The following is a 25,831-nucleotide window of genomic DNA, read 5'->3' on the forward strand; positions in this document are numbered from 1 at the left end:
TAACACGGTCTATTATGGCACATATGACTTGTAATTGTTCATTAGGTGTAGGAAAAAAAATTAAATAGGTTTGTCACATTCTGTTGAAATTGTGTAGGAAAAAGAATACATTCCGTTGGAATTATGTAGGAAAAAAAAAACTAATTTCGTAGGAAATGCGTAGGGAAAAAGAATACATTCCGTTGGATTTGTGTAGGAAGAAAAAATTATTTCGTAGGAAATAAGTAGGGGAAAAGAATACATTCCGTTGGATTTGTGTAGGAAGAAAAAAATAATTTCGTAGGAACTGTGTAAGAAAAATAAAATATATAAAAATTATATAATAAAAATAATTGTAATTGATTTATACACAAATTTTAAAAAATAAATATTCTGTGGGAAATGTGTGGGAAAGTTGAGAAAATTAATTCCTTTAGAAACGTGTAGGAGAATTCTAATGAAACATTTGTGTGGGAAATGCGTAGGAGAATTTGTAGGAAATGCGTCAGAAAAAAGTTACCCACGAGCAAAATTCCCACAGCCCATGTTCGTGGGAAATCCGTGGGTAAACGCAGTTACCCACGGATTTCCCACGGAAATTGACGTGGGAATAGCAGCAGTTTTCTAGTAGTGAAAATATATACTAACGAGACTCCCGTTATTCATAGAAAATATCATAGTACAATACCAGTTGAAATAACTAAATAAAAAGAATATATAATATAATTATATATACCAATCTTAATTCAAGCCGCATCTCTGGTGGGTCATTCATGCGCACTTGATAGCATCCTAGACTCGAGTATTCATCATCTTGAGTCTTGAAAAATACTTCTTGACTGCAACAAAGAGCACACTAAAACGTTGACGATTCTGGTTGAGGCACGTGTTCAACAGGCTTCCCTTTAAACAGATTTCGCGCCTCTACTAAATACGACGCGTCTATCTCCCAGGGTACAACAGCCGAAGCAGTATGTACTGCCGGAGATGGCCACGCGCCCGAGGTTACATCAGATAAAATTATAGTGTTAGAACTTGTGAAAAATAATGATATGAAAATGATGAAATCGAATAGAGAAAACATATATCTCTAAGTACCCAATACATGGGTCTTCATGTTTCTCCAAGAACTCATCTAATTTTTCTTCTAAAATTCTTCTTTCAATTCTCTACTTGTAATTATATTCATTAAGTTAAGCACATAACCTACTTTGCATACAAGAGATATAGGGTAGAGAAGAGTCTCACTTTATTAAAGAATTTATTAAAGACATAAACTCTAATAAAAACTAATAAATTGACATAAAAACTCTACTTAAGAGTTTATTACCCATATAAAGAGTTTAGTAAATAATTATAATTTTACTAAATTATAATTTCACTAAATTAATATCCATTCACACCATCTAAATTTCCAACACAATTTGTGTCGCTTCTCCTTTTAAATAGCAATGCTAAGCCTTTATTATCACTACCAAAAAAATAACAAGTAAAAACAAACTTCCTTCCAAAATAAATAACAATTTGCACTTTGGCGTACTTGTTTTAACATAATAATAGAGACGAGAAGAAGTTTAATACATGATTAACAAGAGGAAATATACATGGTACGTACTATACAATTAGAAAAGACCAAATAAACTGATGCTATCAACACGACACTACGTTTTATCATCGAGTAAACATTTTTGTTTAGTTTATAGAATAATAAAATATAAAAAGAACGTTAATTTATTAGCTTCTTGGTATAACAATGGCCAAAAAAATTATTTCACGTACTTGTAGACACGTAATAATATTAGCACCCCCCAAAGTCTCTAACTGAAAAGGAACTCTTCTCCGGTAGGTTTCCGGCTTGACGTAACCCTAGAGTAAGTGACACGTCACCCGTAGCCGTAGCCGTAGCGGTACCGAACCTTATCATTGTTGAACCAACGTCAGCATGATCATGTTTGGCCGGAAAAGTGTTGCCGGTAATGACAGTAGTAGCTTGGTTTTCCGAGAAGCAGTTTTGTGTATTGATTGCAAGGATTGATGGGTCGTTTTCGGGGTCATTGAATTCAGGTCGTCTTGCAGGTGTTGCTGTGGAAGTGGTGGTGTATGTCGGAGGCGGTGGTAGAGGAGGCATCGGAGTTTGTGCCGCTGCAGCAGAAGAAGAGGATGATGAAGAGGGACCAGTTTTGTTGTAATTAATGTTGTTATGTTCATCTAGGTCTTGGTCTTGATTGTGGTCACCTTCTTCTTCTTCATTGCTTTCTTTTTGGTACATTTCTTCCACCATGGGTTTCCACAACCGTACTCTTGCATTAATGAACCAATTTGAAACCTGCAAACCACCATTAATGAGTTATGATTAGGGATTTAGGGCATGCAAGAGCAAGAAGATCTTAATAAATGTAAAAAAAAAAAAAAAAAGACTTATGGTTTTGAGTTTTGTCTTTAGTACAATATTTTTGTTGTATTAACTTATATTAAAAGAAAATAGTTAAAACACAAAAGCCACAAACTAGCAAACATATTGATCAATTATAATTATGCATGAGTAAGAAAGATACTATTAAGTGTAAAAATAGTTATGGCTTTGAGTTTTGTTTTTAATGCTATATTTTTGTTTTATTAGCTTATAGGGAAAGAACATACTTAAAAGAAAGAAATACCACACACATGTAAACAAACGGAATAAAAACCTGGTTTCAAGATCAGTATCAAAATAAGAACATGTAAAAATCAAGTATGTGTTCCTTTTATTTTTATTTTTTTCTTTTTAAATCCTCACTGACTTTAAACATCACTAAGGGGGTGTTTGGCCTAGCTTTTTTAACAAAGCTTATAGCTTATTTTAGCTTTTTTTACAAAATAAGCTTAATTTGGTGTTTGGTTTAGCTTTTTAAGCTTATGCTTATTAGCTTATATAAGCTAATTTGAAGAAGCTTATTTGAAGATGGTTTTTTAGCTTATTTGAAGAAGCTTCTTGGTGTAAGGACTAATGATATAAAATAAGCTATAAGCTAATCCAAACACTTAAAAAGAGCTTATCAAATAATAGAAAATAAGCTATAAGCTAGTGTAAAAATATAAGCATAAGCCAAAAAATAAAAGCTAGGACAAACACCCCCTAAATGGGGAACAAGTTCCCTTTTTCACTGAGTTTAAACATCACTAAATGGGGAACAAGTTCCTTTTTTCACTGAGTTTAAACATCACTGAATGGTGAATAAGTACTTTTTTAACAACATATTATCACATACCATTAATTCTTCATTTCTATCTCAACTAAGATTTGTACTACTTTATAATAAGGTTTTTTTATGCTAATTATATTTGGTGTGAACTAATTTTCAAAACGGATTAGGGACAAAGCCATTAAGCTATCCACTACCAAATTTTACAGTCATAAATTGTTAATTGTGACTGTTTTGACTGTCATAAATCCTATTCTGTTGTAGCGTGAGATAACACGTTAAGTACACAATTAGGCCCTGCTAGACCTAAATACCTAGTAATTGGCATCAAGCATTAAGCTTAGGATGGCAAGATTCTTTTACTAGATTGTAATTTTATAATAATGTTAAAATTGCAAATTATTTGGTCAAACTTATGTACTTACCCTTGCATTATCTATTCACAATAAATAAATGACTTAAGATACTATTTAATGTTTGATATCTAACGCTATGGTCCAACTGGTACAAGAGTTCATAGAAAACATATATAACATTAGATATGCAAAATTCTGGCTGATCAGATAGAAAAGATAGTTATATCCTGAACTGTTCAAAACTATGGATCTAATAGTAATTATACTTCATGTAAAGAGTTGTGAATACAAACACAAGAAAAACCAAGTAGTACATGTACACTGATCGAACAGAGATGAATATAGAAGGTTAAAAGCCAAAGTTGAAGTCGACATATATTTTGTCATGATAAACTGTTCATTGATAAAGACTTCTGCTTTCCAACTGTCTTTTTTATTCTGACTTCTTGATAAAGCCAAGGGTGCTTGCTAATTTACCATATACCATTTTTTATACTATTATATACTAATAAAATTTGAAGCGAATGAACAGTACATATATTAATTAAATATTGATTTAGGGAATATAAGAATATGGGGTATGGGGCGGAGGTTGTGACGTGGGTTGGGTATAAACGCCAAAGTCACCATCTCGGGTGGGCTTGGGTTTCGGCGTGGCCCCTTAGGCGGGGGTTTCAGCCCGGGCGTTGGGCGGGGCTATCAAGATGACATGGCGTGATCTCATTGGCCAAGACAAGTAGCCGTTTGGGCTAGCCGTTTGCCAACGACTATGTGTTTAAAAAAATCTATCAAATATTAGAATATGTGGTATGAGGCGGGGGTTGTGTCGTGGGTTGGGTACAAACGCCCAAGTCACCACCCCGGGTGAGCTTGTGCTTCGGCGTGGCCCCTTGGGCGGGGGTTTCAGCCCGGGCGTTGGGCGGGGCTATCAAAATGACATGGTTGAATCTCATTGGCCAAGACAAGTAGCCGTTTGGGCTAGCCGTTTGCCAACAGCTATGTGTTTAAAAAAAGATTTAGGAAATATTAGAATATGAGGTATGGGGTATGGGGCGGGGGTTGTGGCGTGGGTTGGGTACAAATGCCCAATTCACCACCCCGGGTGGGTTGGGTTTCGGCGTGGCCCCTTGGGCAGGGGTTTCAGCCCGGGCGTTGAGCGGGGCTATCAAGATGACATTGCGGGATCTCATTGGCCAAGACAAGTAGCCGTTTAGGCTACTTGTCTTGGCCAACGGCTATGTGTTTAAAAAAAAAAGATCTAGGAAATATTAGAATATGGGGTATGGGGCGGGGGTTGTGGCGTGGGTTGGGTACAAACGCCCAAGTCACCACCTCGGGTGGGCTTGGGTTTCCGCGTGGCCCCTTAGGCGGGGGTTTCAGCCCGGGCGTTGGGCGGGGCTATCAAGATGACATGACGTGATCTCATTGGCCAAGACAAGTAGCCGTTTGCCAACGGCTATGTGTTTAAAAAAAATCTAGGAAATATTAGAATATGTGGTATGGGGCGGAGGTTGTGTCGTGGGTTGGGTACAAACGCCCAAGTCACCACCCCGGGTGAGCTTCGGTTTCGGCGTGGCCCCTTGGGCGGTGGTTTCAGCCCGGGCGTTGGGCGGGGCTATCAAAATGACATGGTTGGATCTCATTGGCCAAGACAAGTAGCCGTTTGGGCTAGCCGTTTGCCAACAGCTATGTGTTTAAAAAAAGATTTAGGAAATATTAGAATATGAGGTATGGGGAATGGGGCGGGGGTTGTGGCGTGGGATGGGTACAAATGCCCAAATCACCACCCCGGGTGGGTTGGGTTTCGGCGAGGCCCCTTGGGCGGGGGTTTCAGCCCGGGCGTTGAGCGGGGCTATCAAGATCACATTGCGGGATCTCATTGGCCAAGACAAGTAGCCGTTTAGGCTAGCTGTTGGCCAACGGCTATGTGTTTAAAAAAAAGATCTAGGAAATATTAGAATATGGGGGTTGTGGCGTGGGTTGGGTACAAACGCCCAAGTCACCACCCCAGGTGGGCTTGGGTTTCGGCGTGGCCCCTTAGGCGGGGGGTTTCAGCCCGAGCGTTGGGCGGGGCTAGCAAGATGACATGACGGGATCTCATTGGCCAAGACAAGTAGCCGTTTGTGCGAGCCGTTTGCCAACGGCTATGTGTTAAAAAAAATCTAGGAAATATTAGAATATGGGGTATGGGGTTGGGGTTGTGTCGTGGGTTGGGTACAAACGCCCAAGTCACCACCCCGGGTGGGCTTGGGTTTCGGCGTGGCCCCTTGGGCGGGGGTTGTATTTGAGGGTAAAAATCGGTGAATACCGGTGCCGAACCGGTACCGAAAATACGTGACGTTTTAGTTTGAGTTACTTTTTGTTATTTGACATGTTTTGTCATTCTTATAGAACGATTTGGTTTAGCGCGCCGCAACGCGCGCGCATAGTAAACAACTAGTTAATCTTACAGGCCACCATTTACTTTTCATACTTTTTTTATTATATACAAAAAGGGGAGATAAAGTATGTAAAATACACCCACAATAATGGATCATTGATATACTACACATACAAATAAACTAATTAACAAAGTTCTTAAAAAGGAAAGAGTAACCTTAAACACTGTTGTTTTTTAAATCATAGTTTCTTTTTAATTTAGTTGGCTACATTGGTCCTCGCATTGGTCCTGGAACGACTGGCGGGCTTTCTCCATTAGTTGGTGATTTAATTGTTTGAAATGTAAGTTTGGGTCCATGAGTCGGCTGGTATTGCTTTGGTTTTGACCGGTTGGTCTTTTGGTGTAATAGATTTTTGTAAATTTGGTGTCTAGCCACTGGCTAGTTGAATTAATAAAATTTTCTGTTGGCCGTTCAAAAAAAAAAAAAAAAAAATTTAGTTGGCTACATTGATTAGATGAGGGTAGTCATCACTTGCAAAAATTTCATTACTCACAATATTCAATCAAGTTACGCCATGTTATTAACCATTATTCCATCACTCACAATTTTTTTTAGTGGCAATGGTCATTACTCACAACACCCAACAATAAACCTCACACCCCCTCACATCCATTTATCACTCACACCCCATCACGCGTTAAGTTTATCACGCCAACCTTCCATCACTCGTTGTAAATGCATGTGGCGGTGGGGATTGCACCAAGTTCCACGCGTGGAACATTTCATTACGGACAAAAATATCCACCACCCCGCCTCCCCTTATATTGAGTTTTAGACCGTTCAACTTCAAGTTGTGTTCTAGAATTTGATTTATTTATTTATTTATTTATTTGAACGGCAAATTTTTTTATTCCCTGCTGTTTATAAGATTTGAAACAAGACCTCCCCCTTCTAAAGGTCAAAGGGTTTAAAGGCTTTGTCATTGCCAATAAACCACCACCCCATTGGTATTTAATTTATTTAATGTTTGCATATAAAATTATCTATCCCGATTTATAGTATAAAATCAGGGGTGAGACCCGTACCACTTACATAGCACTCCCTCTCCTCTGCAAAACACACACACACACACACTTCTTTCTTCGATAACTACTTAACGAATTCAATACTCGATTTGAGTACCCAAAGCGGCGGCTGCAGTGTACCCAATCGGTTGCCGCTACCCGATCACCACTTACCAAGAACGCCCCATCCAGTCTTATACATATACTACCTTACTAATAAACTCATTTAGGTAAAAAGGTTATTTTACCATGATTTTAAGACACTTAAGGTAGTTTAACGTTTTAAAATAAGGGTGAAATTACAATTTCGTTGTTCTACTTAACTTATATATTAGAGTTTATAAAGCTAGAACTCTTAAACACATTTTGTATCATGTCAGTTGCCTAAAAGAACATTGCCAAAGAAATTAACCCTTATAATTAGAAAAGAGTAATTAAACAAAACTTTGGGTTGCAAACGAACACAAAAATGACCCTGTGTGTGTTCATTGATTAAGGAAATTATGTGTTCAAAAACTATTCATGAACACTTACCGAACAAGATTTTTTTTTGTGTTAATTCATTACAAAATGAACATGTTCGAGTTCGTTTGTGTTTGTCTATTAAGTGTAGGTAACAGATATTTATGAACGCAAACGAACATTCATGAACATAAATGGGCACACAAAATTTTTCATAAATACAAACGAACACAACACAAAGGAACATGTATTACATTTTGATTCATGAACATAAAGGGGCACAAACAAATGTTCATAAATACAAACAAACAAATGTTCATAAACACAAATATTAGGTATACCCACCCATAATATACTAACCTAATATTTATTAAATAGTTTAATTACAACACAATACACAAATATTTATTAAATATTTTATTAATGAAGACTTTGAGGTTTTTAAATACAAAAATTAAAGCCCCAATGAACCATCGAACTAAAACAAGCATAAATGAACGAAATTTCTTGTTTATGTTTGTTCGTTTATTAAATGAATAAACACCGAACGGTTCAAGAATTATTCGTTGAACGTTCAGTGGATTTGCAGACCAAAACAAAATCCTTTACCAGCTTTGTTTAGCTGCATCGATGGGCCTTATGGCCTGTTTAGTTTTAACTTTTTTCTTAGTTCGTTAGTTGGTTCAAAACTGAATTGAATTGAAAATATTAGTTTTGGTTATGGTTATATCTCAAAATCGAATCGAACAACCTATTACAACACTTAAAATCACCAACCTAAACGTTGTGTTCTCTGTTGAATTACTCGGGCCCCACTCTAGTACTATATAATAGATTTAAGGAGGGTAGACGTCTAATTTACTCTCTATGTTAAGACGTTTAGTATTAATTTTGTTGCGTATGGTACAAATGTTCTATGGAGTAGTTTTTATTTTGACTTCACTTATTTTGATATTTAATAAGACTTCACTACATTGGATTCATTACAATAAATATTATCTTATTTATAATACTTTAAGTTAAACTTGAGCATAGATTTACTATTTATATTTTTATAACTAAATACTATTTAAATTAAGTATTATGTTACTTAAATACTTAATTAAACAGTTACTAAATCTATAATAATAATAATAATAATAATAATAATAATAATAATAATAATAATAATAATAATAATAATAATACTCAAGTATAATTAGTGTTTAATACAGGTTAGGTTAAATTACGCTTTGCAAAATAATTTCGATGACATCCGCCCGCATCATGCATACTAATCCACTATAAACTAAAATATATATGTATGCAAAATGAGCTTATATATAAGCTTAATTTAATGCAACATGGTTTCTTTTTAATTAAGTGGTCGGTATGATGAGTAAAAGAATTAATTAGATGGTGGTATGTCACATCGTATTTAGTAGAAGAAATGCAACTGTTTGGGTTGAATTAGATTACGGTATCACTATATAAGTTAAACCCCTACCTAAAATTTTGAGAAGCAGATTACGGTATCACCATATAAGGGTAGGCGGTATGGTATCGGTGAACACGATCGGGGAGTAGAGTCACTGATCGGTGACCACACCTAATGTTTGAGTTATGGTGATTGAGTAGGAGAGAGGGAGAGAAATCGATGACTATTCACCGAAAGTGGAGAAGGAGTGATGGAGGAGAGAGAGAGAGATGAGAGAAGAACCAATCAAAATTTTTTATTTTTTAATTGAGTGAGTGTTTGAACCATACCTAGTGTTTGAGTAGAAAATGGGGAGTGAAGGGGGGAGTTGACATGACTTTATATCATTATGTAGAGAAAACTCAAACACCATAACTTAAACAAACCATACCGCCTACCCTAAGTTAAATCCCTACTGAAAGAGTGCAAAAGGATGATTTTCTATTCACAATAATCACCAATAAATACAAGATATGTACGACTAATTTGGGAGGGAATATCTCCTTTACAAAAATATACAATGACCATAAATAATTAGTCAAAAGTAAATTTGAATTTTGAATTGTGGTGATTAGCTGTGATTAGCTGCTATTACCCCCTTTCAAGCGAACAGGTAGAGGTCCAACTCGTAGCTTGGAACGGAACCGTTCAAAGAGTGGTCTTGGTAGGCTCTTGGTGAATATATCTGCTACCTGGAGCGTGGTTGGCACAAATTTTGTATGCAATTTACCGCGGAGACCAATTCTCTAATGAAGTGGTAATCTATAACAATGTGCTTAGCTCGTTTATGGGATACCGGATTTTGACTCAGAAATAATGCACTTTTATTGTCACACAAAAGAGTCGGTCGATCGGGTGGGAGAGCATGTAATTCTCTTAGGAGATGAGTTAACCAAATAATTTCAGCTGCGGTGTTAGCCATGGCGCGATATTCAGACTCACAACTTGATCGTGCAACGGTTGGTTGTTTCTTGGCACTCCAAGAAACCAAGTTTCCACCTAGGTAGATGGAATACCCGTAAGTTGAGCGTCTCGTCTCGATACAACGTGCCCAATCCGCATCCGAGTAACCAACAAGAGAAGTTTTAATCGGGCGATCAAATGTTAAACCATATGACAATGTACCTTTGACGTAGCAGAGAATTCTTTTAACAAGTTGAAAGTGCATTGTGGTCGGGTTTTGTAGAAACTGACTGGCTTGGTTCACCGCGTATGAAAGATCCGGTCGTGTTATGGTGAGGTATTGGAGAGCACCAACTAGAGATCGATAAATGTGGGATCATGAAATGGTGTGCCCGAAGAACTAAACGTGTCTGTGGTGTTCAAAGGTGTTCCAACCGGTTTCGGATCTAGAAGACCCGCTCGAGAAAGGATATCATAGGCATATTTTGATTGACTAAGAAAGAGCCCAGATGAATTTGAAATGACTTCTAGACCCAAAAAATAGTTTAGCTTTCCCAAATCCTTGATTTTGAATTCTTTGTGTAGGCACTCAGTGAAGGTTTTGATGACATCTTGATTGTTGCCTGTGATAATTATATCATCTACATATACGAGTAGATAAATCAATTCTTTTCCCGTTTTATAAACAAAGAGAGAAGGATCAGCGAGACTACATTGAAAACCAAGGGTGACAAGAAAAGCACTCAACCTTTGAAACCAAGCACGGGGTGCTTGCTTGAGTCCATAGAGAGCACGTTTGAGACGACACACATGATTCGGGAATTTCGAGTCGACGAAACCCGGTGGTTGTTCCATGTAAACTGTCTCGGTTAGATGACCGTTTAGAAAGGCGTTATTAACATCAAGTTGGCGAAGTTGCCAATTGTAGATAGTAGCAAGACTGAGTACTACCCGAATTGTTGATGCCTTGACAACCGGACTGAACGTATGAAAGAAGTCGAGACCGGGAACTTGTGTGAAGCCTTGAGCCACTAAACGGGCTTTGTAACGATCAACCGAGCCGTCCGCTTTGTATTTAATGCGATAGATCCACTTCGACCCAACGACATTTAAGTGTGCGGGTCGTTGAACAAGATCCCATGTGTCATTGTTACGAAGGGCTGTGAGTTCATCATGCATAGCCGTGACCCAATGTGAATCTTTTGAAGCTGTTTTTATGCTTTTCGGGACTTGCGACGTGAACAGAGCATGATGGAGTTGATTTCTCGAAAAATCAGTTAAGTTTGCAAAATGTTTTGGCTTGAAAATTCCTGACTTTGAACGAGTGTGCATGGGATGGGTTGAGGTACTTGAAGAAGGTTGAGTGTTGATTGGATTGGGATTCAATGTGGGGCTTTGAGTAGGTAATGAGATGTGAGGGTGTTGTAAGTTAGAGGCTGGTGAATTTGGTGGTAGGTTTGTGGGGCCAGGAGGAGTGGATAAGGCTGGTGTAGTGGGAAAAGAGGGTAGTGGACTGATGTCATTATTTGGGCTAGGAGAGGAACGATGTGTTTGGGGTAAAGGGGATGGGCTGATGTCATGGGTTGGGCATATTGTGCATCGATGTGGGGAGTCAAATGAGGAGGAGTTGTGTTTTGGTGTAGGTTGTGGTGATGTAAGTTGAGATTCAGGAGATGGAATGTTCTCATCAAAATTAGAAATAAGGAGTTTTTCAACATCAACAGTAGAGACATGACCTGAAAAGGGAAAATTTTCTTCATCGAATTTCGCATGCCGTGTCATGTAAATACGCGATGTGATAGGATCAAGACATCGATACCCTTTGTATTTTGGACTATACCCAATGAAGATGCAAGGTTCACTTCGAGGAAGAAGTTTGTGTTTGGTGTAGTCACGTAAAAATGGAAATACTCGGCAACCGAACACTCGAAAATTAGAATATGATGGAGGGCGATGAAACAACATTTCAAATGGGGATTTGTTTTGTAGAATGGGAGTGGGTAGACGATTGATGATGTAGGTGGCTGAAGTGAAGGCATCAAGCCAAAATTGAGCTGGACAATGAGAATTAAACATCATGGCTAAACCCATCTCGGTGATGTGACGGTGTTTTCGTTCAGCACGACCGTTTTGTTGGGGCGTGTGCGGGCATGATAGCCGATGAAAAATGCCATGTTGCTGAAAAAGACTTTGGACACGATTATTAGTAAACTCGGTACCCCCGTCACTTTGAAAAATTTTAACGTTACATTCAAATTGATTGTGAACAAAGTTTAAAAAAGTGACGAGTATGTTATAAAAGTCTGATTTGAACTTTAACGGGTAAAGCCAAGTGAACCGGGAGAAGTCGTCTACAAACACAACATAGTATAAATATCCATCCGTAGAGGGTATGGGTGAAGGACCCCAAAGATCACAATGAACTAAATCCAACACACGTGAGGATCGTTTATTATTTTCAACGAAAGGTAAGCGTTTTGCTTTAGAAAGTTGACACGAAGCACATAAGCCCGGTTTGGGTAATAAAGACGTAACAAACACTTGTCCAAGTTTATTTAAAATTGAAATAACATCAAACGAAACATGGCCTAAACGGCTATGCCATTTATCAAAGGAAGCACGAAGGTGAGGGACAGCAAGAGAAGCAACGAGAGACTTGTGGCTTTGTGAGAGCACATAAAATCCATTTTCACATGTGCCTCTAGCAAGGACCGCCGCCGTTTTTCGGTCCTGAATTTGAAAAAAACTATTAGAAAACAAAACGTCAACAGGAGCATCATTTGTCAACCGACTAATTGAAAGTAGATTTCGTGTGAGGTTTGGTACTACGAGAACATTTTTTAATGGTATATCATTGAGTTTAGAGTTACCGATTTGAGAAACCGGTAATGATTGACCATTACCAAAGGTGACAAAAGTGTTACCGGCGTCATTGTGCGCTTCATTAAGAGCATTAGTCGAACGAAGCATATGTGTTGTTGCACCGGAGTCGGCTGTCCAATCCGGGTTGATGTTGCACTGGGCATTAAAGGCTTGAGCGAGATGAGCATCTAAAGGAGTGGCCCTTTGAGCATACGAGGCGAGATTTGGACAGGCACTTGCATAGTGACCGTCCTTCCGACACAGTTGACAGTGAGGTGGGCGTTTGTTGTGAGACGAGCGACCGTGAGTGGAGGAAGAACCACGGAACCGGCTGCGGGAGGATTGAGAAGGTTGTTTCTGGGAAGGGCGGTTTGAATAGGCTGAGAAGGCAGCTTGGGGTGTGTTCGAGGTGTTAATAGTCTGAAGAAAAATTTCATGATTTGTTGCTTGGTCAAGGATGTCACGAAAAGGGGGCGATGGATGTACCATTCGTTGAGCAGTCGAGAAGGTTTCAAATGAGGAGCCCAAACCACACAGGAACCAATGACGTTTGTCCTCATCGGAAACCGGATGCCCAATAGCGGCCAACTGGTCACATAGAGATTTAAATCTCCTGCCAAAATCTGAAACAGAGGAGGTCCCTTTCTGAAGTTGACGAAGACCATCACGAAGTGTGTGCATTCTTTCGACTGAGTGATGACCGTAAGCGTGTTCGAGAGCACGCCATACCTGATGAGCGGAGGTGTGGCCGATGGCCTCGGCCATTACTTCTTCCGTGAGCGTGGAGTGTAGAAGCAAGAGAACCCGCTGATCTTTTTGTTTCCATGTAATAAATTCTGGATTGGGGGAAGTCTTTCCGTCGGAGGTGACGGATTCCGGCGGACTTTGACTGGTACCATCGATGTGGCTGAGAAGATTTAGGTAGGAGAGAACTGGGTGAACTTGATTTTTCCACAGGAGATAATTTGTGGATGAGAGTTTGATAGTGATAAGGTGAAGAAGGGTGTGAAGTGGGGTGTTAATTGGATCTGAAAGGGGTGAGTTTGAGGAGCTGCCGGCCATTGGAAGAGGTGAGTTTGAGGAGATTTGAAGAGGAGGGGGACTGTAAAAAAGATTAGGTTTAGAACTTTCTGGCTGATACCATGAAAGAGTGCAAAAGGATGATTTTCTATTCACAATAATCACCAATAAATACAAGATATGTACGACTAATTTGGGAGAGAATATCTCCTTTACAAAAACATACAATGACCATAAATAATTAGTCAAAAGTAAATTTGAATTTTGAATTGTGGTGATTAGCTGTGATTAGCTGCTATTACCTACCTAAAATTTTGAGAAGCACATTATCATATGAAGTTTAATGTCTATATATACTGGATTTGGATCTTTTCAAAACTATAAAAATATTAATAAATTAAAGAACTCTTAATACACAAACATTTTATTTATTTTTATTTTATATTTAATAATATTTGATGCTACTTTTATGACTTTTATCTTTATTATAAGTATCTTGTGATTACATATATATAATTAATATAATTACAAGTCTACAGATATGTAATAACGAATTTATATGTATGTAGCCATAAAATTAGATATAATAAATAAAAAATTACTTTTAAATAATATTAAATATTTATAATAAATAAATAAAATGATTGTTTGTTATAGTTTTCAAATATTTTAAACTCTTTAGAGTTCTGAAATAATGGCTACATATATATAAATTAGTCTCATCCTTTAGGGTGTACGGGGTGAAAGCGGTAAAAAGGTGCCGTAAACCCCTTTATCACAGGGAACATCGTCGCCATCAAAGTTTATCTCATGGGGGAGTTGATTTCGGTGATTAATCACCGCACAAGGAAGAAGAGAGAAAAAGTGGGTTAATGGTGGGTCTCACTCTCTTTCAACCAATCATAATTTTTTCTTTTGTGTTTTCATTAAAAAAATATTTTAGCACACCACCCCTTATGATTGGGTGCAAGAGAGGAGTGGGAGAGGGAAGTTGAAATGACATGATCTAATTGGTTATGATGGAAATTTACCTCTCTTAGGGGAGGCAGGGTGGTCCGTTATGGACCATCATAACGCGTTGAACCATCACGAAACACCGCCGCCGGACTTAATATAACGCGTTAAAAACAAAACGCGTTATTTGTATAACGCGTTGAAAGAGAAAGGAAGGCATCTGCATGTTGCATGTGGGCATGACACGTGTGTTTCATGAAAGAGAAAGGAAGGCATCTACATATGCTCTGGACACGTGGACACTTGTTGTTTGTGATTTGAGAGAAAATATTTTTAAATTTGGGAGTGGTAGAATTTCATCACTAGTGATAACACCCCCCCTACATTTCAATCACTAGTGATAGAAATTTGGTTGATGACATGGCACGATTTTATTGGACAGTATGAGTGATAGAAACTATCACTAGTGAACCACCCCTCCCCCCTTAGAAAGGTGACCACCCCTTACATCATCATCAGTGATAATGTCTAATTAATCCAAGTGTTATTACGTAAAATAGTAAAATAGTTGTTGGGTCAAACTAATTTTAATGACACTCTAAATATTAAAATTTCATTTGAAAGTATATTTATAATCATCTATTGTTTTTCCCAAAATTATTATGTATATTTAGCAAGAGAGTGTATATACAATATAGTAAGTTAATATGAAGAGGACTCCAATTGACACTTTCAGAGAATATATAGTATAGTAAGTTAATAAGCAAAGTAGAATTGGTTAAATAGGAGAGAAGTACGAGAAAGCAAATAAAGCAGTTGTTATGTTTGATTTACACTATTACCTAAAACAGTGACAGTGTGCACATAAGCTGTAAAAACTAAATCACACGTCTTGTCTCTACTGAACAATCCCTCAATTAGATGCACTGTCTTCTTCACTGTTAACTAGAGCAACAACTCCTCTTTTTTGGCATTAACTCAAGCCTAATTCTTTTATTTTGTTGTATAAGTAATTGTATTTAATTATGAGAAATTCATGACAATAACCCTTTGAACATTTCTGAACAATTTAACAACCCTTAGCACAAGTAATTGTATTTTATTATAAGATATTCACAAAAATAACCGTTCATTCCTAAACAATTTCACGACAACAGTTACAAATGATATACATGACTATATAATCATGTATTTACCATCTCGAATATCATTATTTTAATATGATAACACAATTAAATCATGAGTTACGTCGGTATAAAAATAAGTACTTGAATCTCATTTAATATGGATAGATGAAAATATATTCACTAGTACCAGAATATAAAAGATAATACTCAAATTCAATTTGCGTATCATGAAAAGAGATTTTTGAAGATATACATGAATTTAAAGGCAAAATAGTTAAATCTTATTAATGCATCATTTTACGCGACAAGACGAAAATATAATTCTAGTGATACAGTAATCATAAAATCAGGTGTATATTTAAAGACACTTAGATTACTTGAATAGGATCTGCAGATAATTAATCTTTAATATGTTTATTTCTGTGTTATTATAATTATTATTATTATTAATATTATTATTATTATTATCATTATTATCATTATTATTATTATTTTTATTATACCTAAAGTTTGGTACACAAGTAAACCTATATACATGTCCAATAACTAGTTTCGTATCCTTAATTATAACCACAAATATATCTAACATATAATAAAAGATTCTAAATAATGCCACATGGCATTCACTCCTTCAAGCTTATAAATTTTATTTATATTTATTTAAAATTTTTCTTTTAATATTAATATTAATTAATTAATTACCAATATATAAATACCTCTTATTTCTATTCTTATCTTTATTTAAAATTAATAAATAACTTCAATTTTGCAATTTAAACCATTTGTTTTTTTTACTTTTAACCCAAAGTTTTCATCTTTTGCAATTTAATCCCAACCCTTTTTTATTTTCAATTTTGGTCCACCATACTTTTCATATTTCCCAAGTTTTTCGTTTCGTTCTAAATTTTGTAAGTTAACGCACCGCAATGTGTGTGTGGGGTTCAACATTTTTTCGTATATTTTTTTTCCTGTTTGACTGGCCCGTCGCGTCACATCTATTTTTCTGCATTTGACAAGTTCGTCCAACACGCGGGTCCTGGATGGACTTAGTTATTTTTTTCTATGTTTTACATTTCGGTTTAATTTCTCAGCAACGAGCGTGCGTAATCCAGAGATTTTACGTCTGCTTTTCGCTCGATGTTATTTTTTACCCGTTTTTATTTATTTTATTTTTACGAACTTATCCGGTGTTGTTGGTCGTTGACAATGGTATTGTATTGCTACTATTTAACACAGTTTTATGACAACCGCTGCAACGCAGGGGCTTAATACTAGTTTTATATATATTTGCATTAATATATATTCTCTCACAGTTTAGAAAATCCATTTTATTAATAGCTGCTTAAAAATGTTTAAACTGTGTTCTAATAGAAAATTAAACGTGACGGTGGTTGACCCCTTGGCTTTAGTTGTCTATCTATATAGACACCATGGTTGTAAATTTGTAAACACATAATTTCAAGCAATGATTGGTAACCCGAAATATATTAAATGAAATAGATATTTTCAAAGAACTCAAACATGAAGATGAAACTATTTCATTTCCACAAACAATGAAAGTGCATATTTTTTATTGTTTGCATCAAGTATACCACGAAAACCACAATAGTTTTTTGAGTAATGTTTGTGTTAAATATGTATGAACTAGTTGTTTAGTGGTATCTACGGTGACATACAAAAGTGGTGCTGATTTAAGTATTTGTAAGCACAAAAATTAGATGGTACCTAAGTGTAAGCAATTGTTAGATCGAAAAAAAAAAGTTCCTGTTAGAACTTTCATAGGACTCCTACACATTTTTAGGTAGATGTCTATTGTAGAAAACTAAAGATTTATTTAATTAATATAATAATTGAAAGCGTTAATAAACTTTATTAAAATAATAAAATTGTAGGAAAACTAAGGAATCAGAATATTTAGTACCAGTATTTTAATAATAATAATAATAATAATAATAATAATAATAATAATAATAATAATAATAGCATTATGATTGTTATTCTAATAATAGTTAGACCACCCGTAGTGGAGCGTGATTTTTAAAAAAAATTGAAAAAAAAACGCACTAAAACGTCCCCTCCATTACACTAGGCGTTATTTAAAAAAAAAAATTCTGAAATTTGAGTTTGGCGTTATTGTTGGTGCACTTGTGTCTGTACTTTGTCTGTATTCGGTCTGTATGTAAACGATGTCCTAAGTCAGTCTGTAAGTTGACCAAGTCAACTATCCTCCTAGTTTGACTTGGACAACATGATGTTGTCTGGATCGAAGGATAGCCTCGAAGGATACAACTGATCCTTCGAGGTGCTCGAAAGATATGGTTCGACCATGGTTCGACCATTAGGCATCGAAGGATGATCCTTCGATGTCCATGCTGATCTTTCGGACACATTGTCATCGACAGATGATCCTTCGGACCATCTGTCGAATCCTTCGGACAGACCTGTTATGTATGGGTATAAATACCCATGCAGTGTGTTAGTGTTCAAGAGATGCACATTTGGAGAGTTAGAGAAACTCTGCTGGAAAACACACATACACACATTTTAGAGAGTTTGCAAACAAGATTGTAAACATTGTGCTTGTAACCGTAAACCTTCATACGTATTAATACAGTGGTGTTAATCGGTGAACTTTGTGTGTTCTTGTGTTTGTTCTTGCATCATCCCGGTTTGCCCGCTAGCTTGGATTCCGCACTCGCTAGTGGGTTAGTATAACAAGGTTTAGGTTGTTCTCGATCCTCCGAGAAAAGGGACCTACAAGTGGTATCAGAGCTTGGCTCTTTACCTTGTTTAAAACCGGGTTGTTCGAGTTCTTGGTGTGTTTGAACACTTGGTTTAGCACTCGTTTTTGGTAGTTTCCTTGCATTTTGAAACTGAAAAACGTGTTCTAAACCTATCGGGAGTGTTCGGGGTCGGTTTGGGTAACATAAAAATCGTGTTTGTGAAACTTTGATTTTTCCGGCCATATTCCGGTTTATCTCCGGTGACTGGATTTGAAGATAAGGTTTTGCCTATTTTGGTAAAATTTTTGAAAGTCAAATTGTTTGGTGAAAAAGTTGCTGCAGAACCATCCTTTCTGCCGAAAGTTGGTACACCAACCCATCAACTTTTCACCAACCTGTCCTTTGTGTCAGGTGTGTCAGAGGATTCGAAAGATATCCTTCGACATCGAAAGATATCCTTCGACATCTTTCGATTGGAGACAGCTCGAAAGATTAGCATCCTTCGAGTAGTCTTTCGAAGTCTAAGGGTTATCCTTCGTAGTTGGAATCTTTTCGAAAGTTGGTTGTCCGAAAGATAAGGATACATCTCGAAAGATAAGGATCTTTCATTGTGAATCTTTCGAGATCAGTATTCGAAAGATATAGATCTTTCGAACTGTGAATCTTTCGTGATAATCAGACGAAAGATAAGGATCTTTCGTTGAGAATCTTTCGAAGACTTTGCTCGAAACTCAACAGTAATCTTTCGATCACTGTTGATCCTTCGAACAAGTCTTGATCTTTCGATCAGATTGTATCTTTAAATTGTTGTCTGTTTGTTGTTAACAGTTTGTGGTGTGTAGGTTATTTGTTAATTTTTGATTACAATGAGTTGCACAAGTCCTTGGGATTGGAGTACGGATCCACAACCAGATCTGAAACAGATGTCGATGGCTGAATATATGACGAGTGCCATTCCAAAACAACAACAATCAATAAGTTCATGTCAATGGGCTTTGGTATCCAATCAAAGTCAAAGTCTTCAAAATCTTCTGATTAGTGAGAGTGAAACAGGCAGTAACAATCGTCCACCAAAGCTGAACCACATGAACGATTTTCCGTCATGGAAAGGCCGCTTTCACACATATGTTCAAGGACAAAGCACCGACCTTTGGATGTGTTTTGTCAATGCATTCAATGAAAGTCTTGAAAGTAGAGCATCCACTTCAGAAGGTTACGCCAACATGCTTGAAAATGACAAGAAGGCTTATGAATTGGAGAAAAAGGCCTATGCAACACTTACTCAAGCACTCAACAAAGACATCTACCATCAGTTTTCATATTGCAAGACCACGAAAGCATTGTGGGATGCCTTAGTTGCTAGAGGAGAAGGCAATGCAGCTGCTAGAAAGTCTAGGCATGATTTGTTGAAGAAAGAGTTTGAATCCTTTCAGTTTTTGGAAAACGAGACTCTGAATGATATGACCACACGTTTCTATCATTTGATTAGTGAAATGTGTGCTTATGGGGTGGCAGCTACTCAACAAGACATGGTGAATAGGTTTGCTGACGCCCTACCCCCAAAATGGAGTTCGTTTATTGAGTTGTTGAAGCATACTAAAGCTCTAGATGAGATTAACATCTACGAGTTCATTCAGAAGCTGGAACATAAAAATGATGAAGAAATTAGGAAAGCAAGGCGTGCTCCAGCTCCTCAGAATACAGAAATGTATTTGCCTGGTTTTGGTCCTTCAGCTAGTTCTGTTCAGCAACCGAAGCTTCAAACTGCTTTTGTGTCCAATACAAGTTCCTTTCCATTTCCTAAATCAACAGCTGCTCCACCACAACCTCAATTCGATCCGAGGTCTTACATTCCTGTTCCAACACAGCCACAACCACAACCTCAACAACAACAACAGCAAGCTCACTACACAAGCAATCCTCAACCTCAGCCTCAAAGTCATCACACGATCCGAGTCGACAACTCAAATCTTTCACACCTTAGCATTGAAGTTGCTAAGGAACATATGGAAATTATCAACACCATGGTCAGTGCTTACTGTGGTTTGGTAGCTGGTCAGCTTGGAAACATCAACATGACCAATGAAGATTATGATCAGATCGACAAGGAAGAAATGGAGTTGATGGATATTAAATGGGCTTTTGCTAGTGCGGTTAGAAGGGCAAAAGATTTCATGGCACGAACTGGAAGAACTTCGTTGGAAGGAAAGAAAAACACGAAGTATGGGTTTGATATTAATGCCGTCACGTGCTTTAACTGTGGCGAGAAAGGGCACTTTAAACGTGAGTGCACTCGACCAACAAAACACGGCAATCACAACCCTTTCAGAAACCAGACGAATGTGAATGCCCAACAAGAAAACCGTGAACGGAGGATGGTGGCAGTGAACAACAATCAGGGACAGCCTGGAGCTACCAATCACAATCGGGCTTTAGCTGTTCAAGCTGATGAAGGATGTGACTGGTCAGTTCAGTTTGGTGATGGTGATCAGGGAAGTGGAACTGCATTGTATGCTAAGGTCATCGAGCAGGTTCATAAAGAAGAATCTTCTGGGAGCGATGACAGTTCTGGTTATTCGGGCAGTTCGGATGAAGAAGGCTCTGTTTCTGGGGATAATCACTCAGAGCCTGATGAGGAGGAAGAAGGTGAAGATATTCAGGATCTTCTGAATGAAGCTGATGAGCTTAAATGTCAGAAATCAATTCTGATTAGGAAGGCTGCTGCTACATCAATGGAAATGGAAAAGCTATTCTCTGAAGATGGAGCTTTTTCTTTTCAAACTGCCTTTATGGCAAATGATTCAGCCTCTACTAGTCAGGTAACTTCTGAACCTCCTGCTCCTAGTATTTGTAAATCATGTGCAGATATGAAGCTTGAATCAGAAAAGCTTCATAGTCATAATCAGAATTTGGTTATTGAACTGTCAAAATGCCAAGAGGCAAACATGGCTTTAACCCGGAATGAAAAAGAATTTAAATCTGTAATAGAAACATTAAAGAAAAATGTGTCCGAGGTTAACAAAGTAGTTTACCACAAACAAGTAAGTATAAATGAATACATTAATCTTGTGGAAGAAACTAAGAAGCAATTAGCCATTGCCCAATGCAAGCATGATGCGATCAAACAGAAATTGGATAGTTATTCTAACTCCCGATTTGTGCTTGATCACATCATAGACGTTCAACAACTGAAAGGTAACGTGAAAGGTGTAGGGTATAAGGCGTGTCCACCCCCTTTGATGGACAACTATACCAAGATGCCTGATGAAGAGGAAATGCCCCGGTATGAACCCAGTGTGCCTTTGAACTTTGAGGAATTTTCTACTGGCTTAGGGTTCAAACCGGAGAATTCTGAAAATACATCCACAGAGCAACAGGAAGCTTCAACATCCATGAAACAAAGTCCTCCAATCATCGAGGACTGTGAGTCATCGGATGATGAACCAGAAGTGGATGTGAGTGAACAGGATAACTCACTTAACAAGATGAAAGGAGTTGTCATTCCCATTGAGAATCACATCCTTTGTGATCCTGATACTCCTGATGTTCCATCTGTTAAGGAGCAAGTGATTGATCCTGTCAAGATTGATGAGACAGGTGTGTCTACTGTTAAAAGCAGTAATGTGTTGTACACTTTGGTTGGAGATAATAAAATCTACTCAGATCATGTTTTTCCAATTAAAAATGTAAATAAATCTTTGATTGACAAAGTCTTTGAAGACAATACAAACAAATTTTTGGGAAAAACACTTCCGGGAATTGTGGTAACACAATGTGATCCAATTCCTAAGGCTGAGATTAGGAAACAATTTGGTAATCAAAATTCTCCAATCACTCGACAACCTACTGCTTCTAAGGGTAAACAACCACAACGAGCTCCAAAGCCAAAGGCTAAAGTTGAAACAAAAGGAGCTCGTTACATGAAAAAAGGAAAAGATGTTAAGTTTGTAGCATCAAAAGGTACAGACAAAATTGAGACTTTTGAAAACAAATCAAACACTGATTTTGTACAACAAGTCAAGATTTTGAAACGAAACAGTGATAACAATTACACCCAACACACAAACGGGTGTGATGAAAAAGCAAGTATCTCAGGTTCTACAAGCTCAACATCTGGTAGTCGATCAAGTTCTCCTAAGTCTGTTGAAAGGAGAACTTGTTTCAAATGTGGAGAAATTGGGCACATTATCAGAAATTGCCCAAATGCTCCAAAGAAGAAATTGGTTGAAAAGGCTCCACCTGAAACAGTTCACCCTCAACGTCGGTCAGTTTCACCTAAACAAGATAAACGAACTGTAAAAGAACAAGAAACTAAACAACGACGTAAGAACATAAAAACCGTTGAAAAAGCTTTAAAATCTGAAGTTAAAACAGTTCAAAAGGAACCAAGAGTGTCACAACCTGTAAAACCAGAATCTTCAAAAACTGGTAGGCACAGACAAACTTGGTTACCTAAGTCGGGTGACAATTCAGGGGGAGCAGTTGTTCTTGAAAACCATCAAGAGATAGAGCTTACGTATCGTGATGCCAAGGGACGACCCAAGACCACTAAGGCTTGGGTCCCCATTCTCAACTGATGTGTTTATTTGACATGTGCAGGATGTTCTAGGAGGAACTATTAATAGTCATTGGATTGTTGATAGTGGAGCATCCAGGCACATGACTGGCGACTTACGACTCCTGTACGACGTGAGAAATATCAGAGGAGGGTATGTTGCTTTTGCGGGTGATAAAGGCGGGTACATCACTGGAGAAGGAAGTATCTCCAATGGTATCGTGTGCTTTGACAAGATCAATTATGTGAAGCAAATTGATCACAATCTTCTCAGTGTGTCGCAAATCTGCGATAAAAAGTTCTCAGTGATTTTTGATGACGCTGGCTGCTATGTGCTGAAACCTGGATTCAAAATTCCACAAGAATGGATTCTCTTATCGGCTCCGAGAGTTAATGATCTTTATATTCTCGACATGAGCCAGGCGATTACAACATCTGCACAAGTTACTTGTTTTGTCTCAAAAGCCACAGAAAAGGAGTCTATATCTTGGCACAGAAGAATGGGACACATTCACTTGAGAAAGATGAACCATTTGGTGAAAAATAATCTTGTGAATGGTGTGCCTGTGAGAAGTTTTCATTTGCAAGATATCTGTGTCTCGTGCCAAAAGGGGAAGCAAACAAAGAAGTCTCACCCCTTGAAGAAAATCAACACTGTTAGCATGCCTCTCGAACGTCTTCATATGGACCTTTTTGGACCTATGAAGCACAAGACAACGTTTGGTGATGCTTATTGTTTAGTAGTTACTGATGACTACTCTAGATTTTCTTGGGTATCTTTTATGGCACACAAAAGTGAAACTCCTGGCATTCTCAAGGATCTTCTTACAATGTTGGAGAATCTCTATACGTTGAAAGTGAAAAGGATCCGAAGCGACAATGGAACTGAATTCAAGAATCAAGTTATGGATGAGTTTTGTACTTCTAAAGGCATTCTTCATGAGTACAGTTCTCGTTATACTCCACAACAAAATGGTGTCGCTGAGAGGAAGAATCGGACTATTATTGAAACTGCAAGAACAATGTTAGTAGAGTCGGAACTCCCTATTCAATTCTGGGGAGAAGCTGTATCGGCTGCATGCTACACGTTGAACAGAGTTCTTACAGTTAAGAGACATGGCAAGACTTGCTTCGAACTCCTTCAGAGAAGGAAACCGGATCTTTCTTACCTTGAACCGTTTGGTGCTCCTTGTACTATGATTGAGCCGGATGGAAAGTTTGGTGCAAGAGCTATCGAGGGTTTCTTCCTTGGATATGCTACTCCAAATTTTCGTGTTTGGAATCTAGCTACCAAGAAGATTGAGCTATGGAGCGAAGTTAGGGTTCAAAGGTACACGAGTCCTGTTAGGGCTCCGGGTGATCCGTGGATGTTCGATTATGATGGGCTATTTAACTCCTTCAATCTGCCAACCTTTGATGAAGAATCAGCAGCGGCTCGGATGTTATTGGAAAGTGACAACGCTGCTGTCTCGCCATTGGTTAGACCTATTGTTGTTGACCCTCAAGCTTCTTCGTCAGTCAACAATATGGTTCAAAATGAGGTTTATGAAGATGCTGCTGATTATAATGACTCTTCTGAAGATGATGAATATCATGATGCAGCCGAAGGATCTTCAGCTCCAGCTGCTCCTGTTCAAGGTGCCTCTGGTGATACACCTCATACGCAGAATATCGATACTGCTGAAGGGAATGCATCCACCTCTAACCACATTCCTGGTGTGGAGTTGGTTGTTGATCTTAATTTGAATAATTTGGGTATCAATGCTCGTGTACCGGATAATCCTGAAATGAGGATTCACGATACCCATCCCCAGCAGAATATCATAGGAGATGTCCATCGCGGAGTGCAGACGCGTAATCAGCTGAGAAACAACCGGAATGCTGGTTTGTATTCAGCTATAAGAGAATCTGGCCAACAGAATGACTGGTCCTTCGCGTGCTACGTGTCACAAGAAGAACCAAAGTCGTGGAAAGAAGCATTGAAAGACAGTGCTTGGGTTGAAGCCATGCAGGAAGAATTACAGCAATTTCACAAGCTGGGTGTTTGGAAGCTTGTTGAAAAACCTGAGAACTACAAGAAGATTGGCACTCGATGGGTCTTCAAATGCAAGAAAGACGACCGTGGAGTGGTTATTCGGAACAAAGCTCGTTTAGTCGTTCAAGGTTTTCGTCAGATAGAGGGTATCGACTACAACGAAGTCTATGCACCAGTTGCACGTCTGGAAGCTATTCGGATCTTTCTGGCTTATGCCTCATTCAAAGGATTCAAGGTTTACCAGATGGACGTCAAAAGTGCATTTCTACATGGTGTGGTTGAAGAAGAGGTATATGTCGAACAGCCTCCAGGTTTTGAAGATCCTGTCCATCCCGATCGGGTTTGGTTGCTCAACAAAGCTCTCTATGGTCTTCATCAAGCGCCACGAGCTTGGTATGCAACCTTATCTACATATCTGCTGGAGAACGGTTTTCGAAGAGGTCTTATCGATTGTACTCTCTTCATCAAAGAACAAGATGGAGATCTTCTTCTGGTACAGGTATATGTTGATGATATTATATTTGGTTCTACTAATGATGTTTTGTGTAGGAATTTCGAGCGCATCATGCAGGATAAGTTCGAGATGAGTGCTATGGGGGAAATGAATTTCTTTTTGGGCCTACAAGTACAACAGACGGAGTCTGGGATATTCATCCATCAGACAAAATATGTTGGAGACATCTTGAGCCGGTTCCAGATGTCCGATGCAACGCCCATTGGTACCCCACTGCCAACTAATCATGGAATTACTCCTGACCTGAAGGGTGAACCT

General features: G+C 38.0%; 1 protein-coding gene across 1 annotated transcript in view; it reads right to left on the reverse strand.

Annotated features, from left to right (window-relative positions):
* Positions 1–1,484: 1,484 nt before the first annotated feature.
* Positions 1,485–25,831, reverse strand: part of LOC110889563 (BEL1-like homeodomain protein 4) — a 30,757-nt gene continuing 6,410 nt past the window's right edge. The window contains exon 5 of the mRNA XM_022137117.2: positions 1,485–2,305. Within this exon, the coding sequence (XP_021992809.1) occupies positions 1,778–2,305 (528 nt within the window). The 3' untranslated portion in view covers positions 1,485–1,777. The remainder of the gene's footprint in view (positions 2,306–25,831) is intronic.

Source organism: Helianthus annuus, chromosome 12 (assembly GCF_002127325.2).
Source record: "Helianthus annuus cultivar XRQ/B chromosome 12, HanXRQr2.0-SUNRISE, whole genome shotgun sequence".
In the NCBI taxonomy this organism is placed as follows: Eukaryota; Viridiplantae; Streptophyta; class Magnoliopsida; order Asterales; family Asteraceae; genus Helianthus; species Helianthus annuus.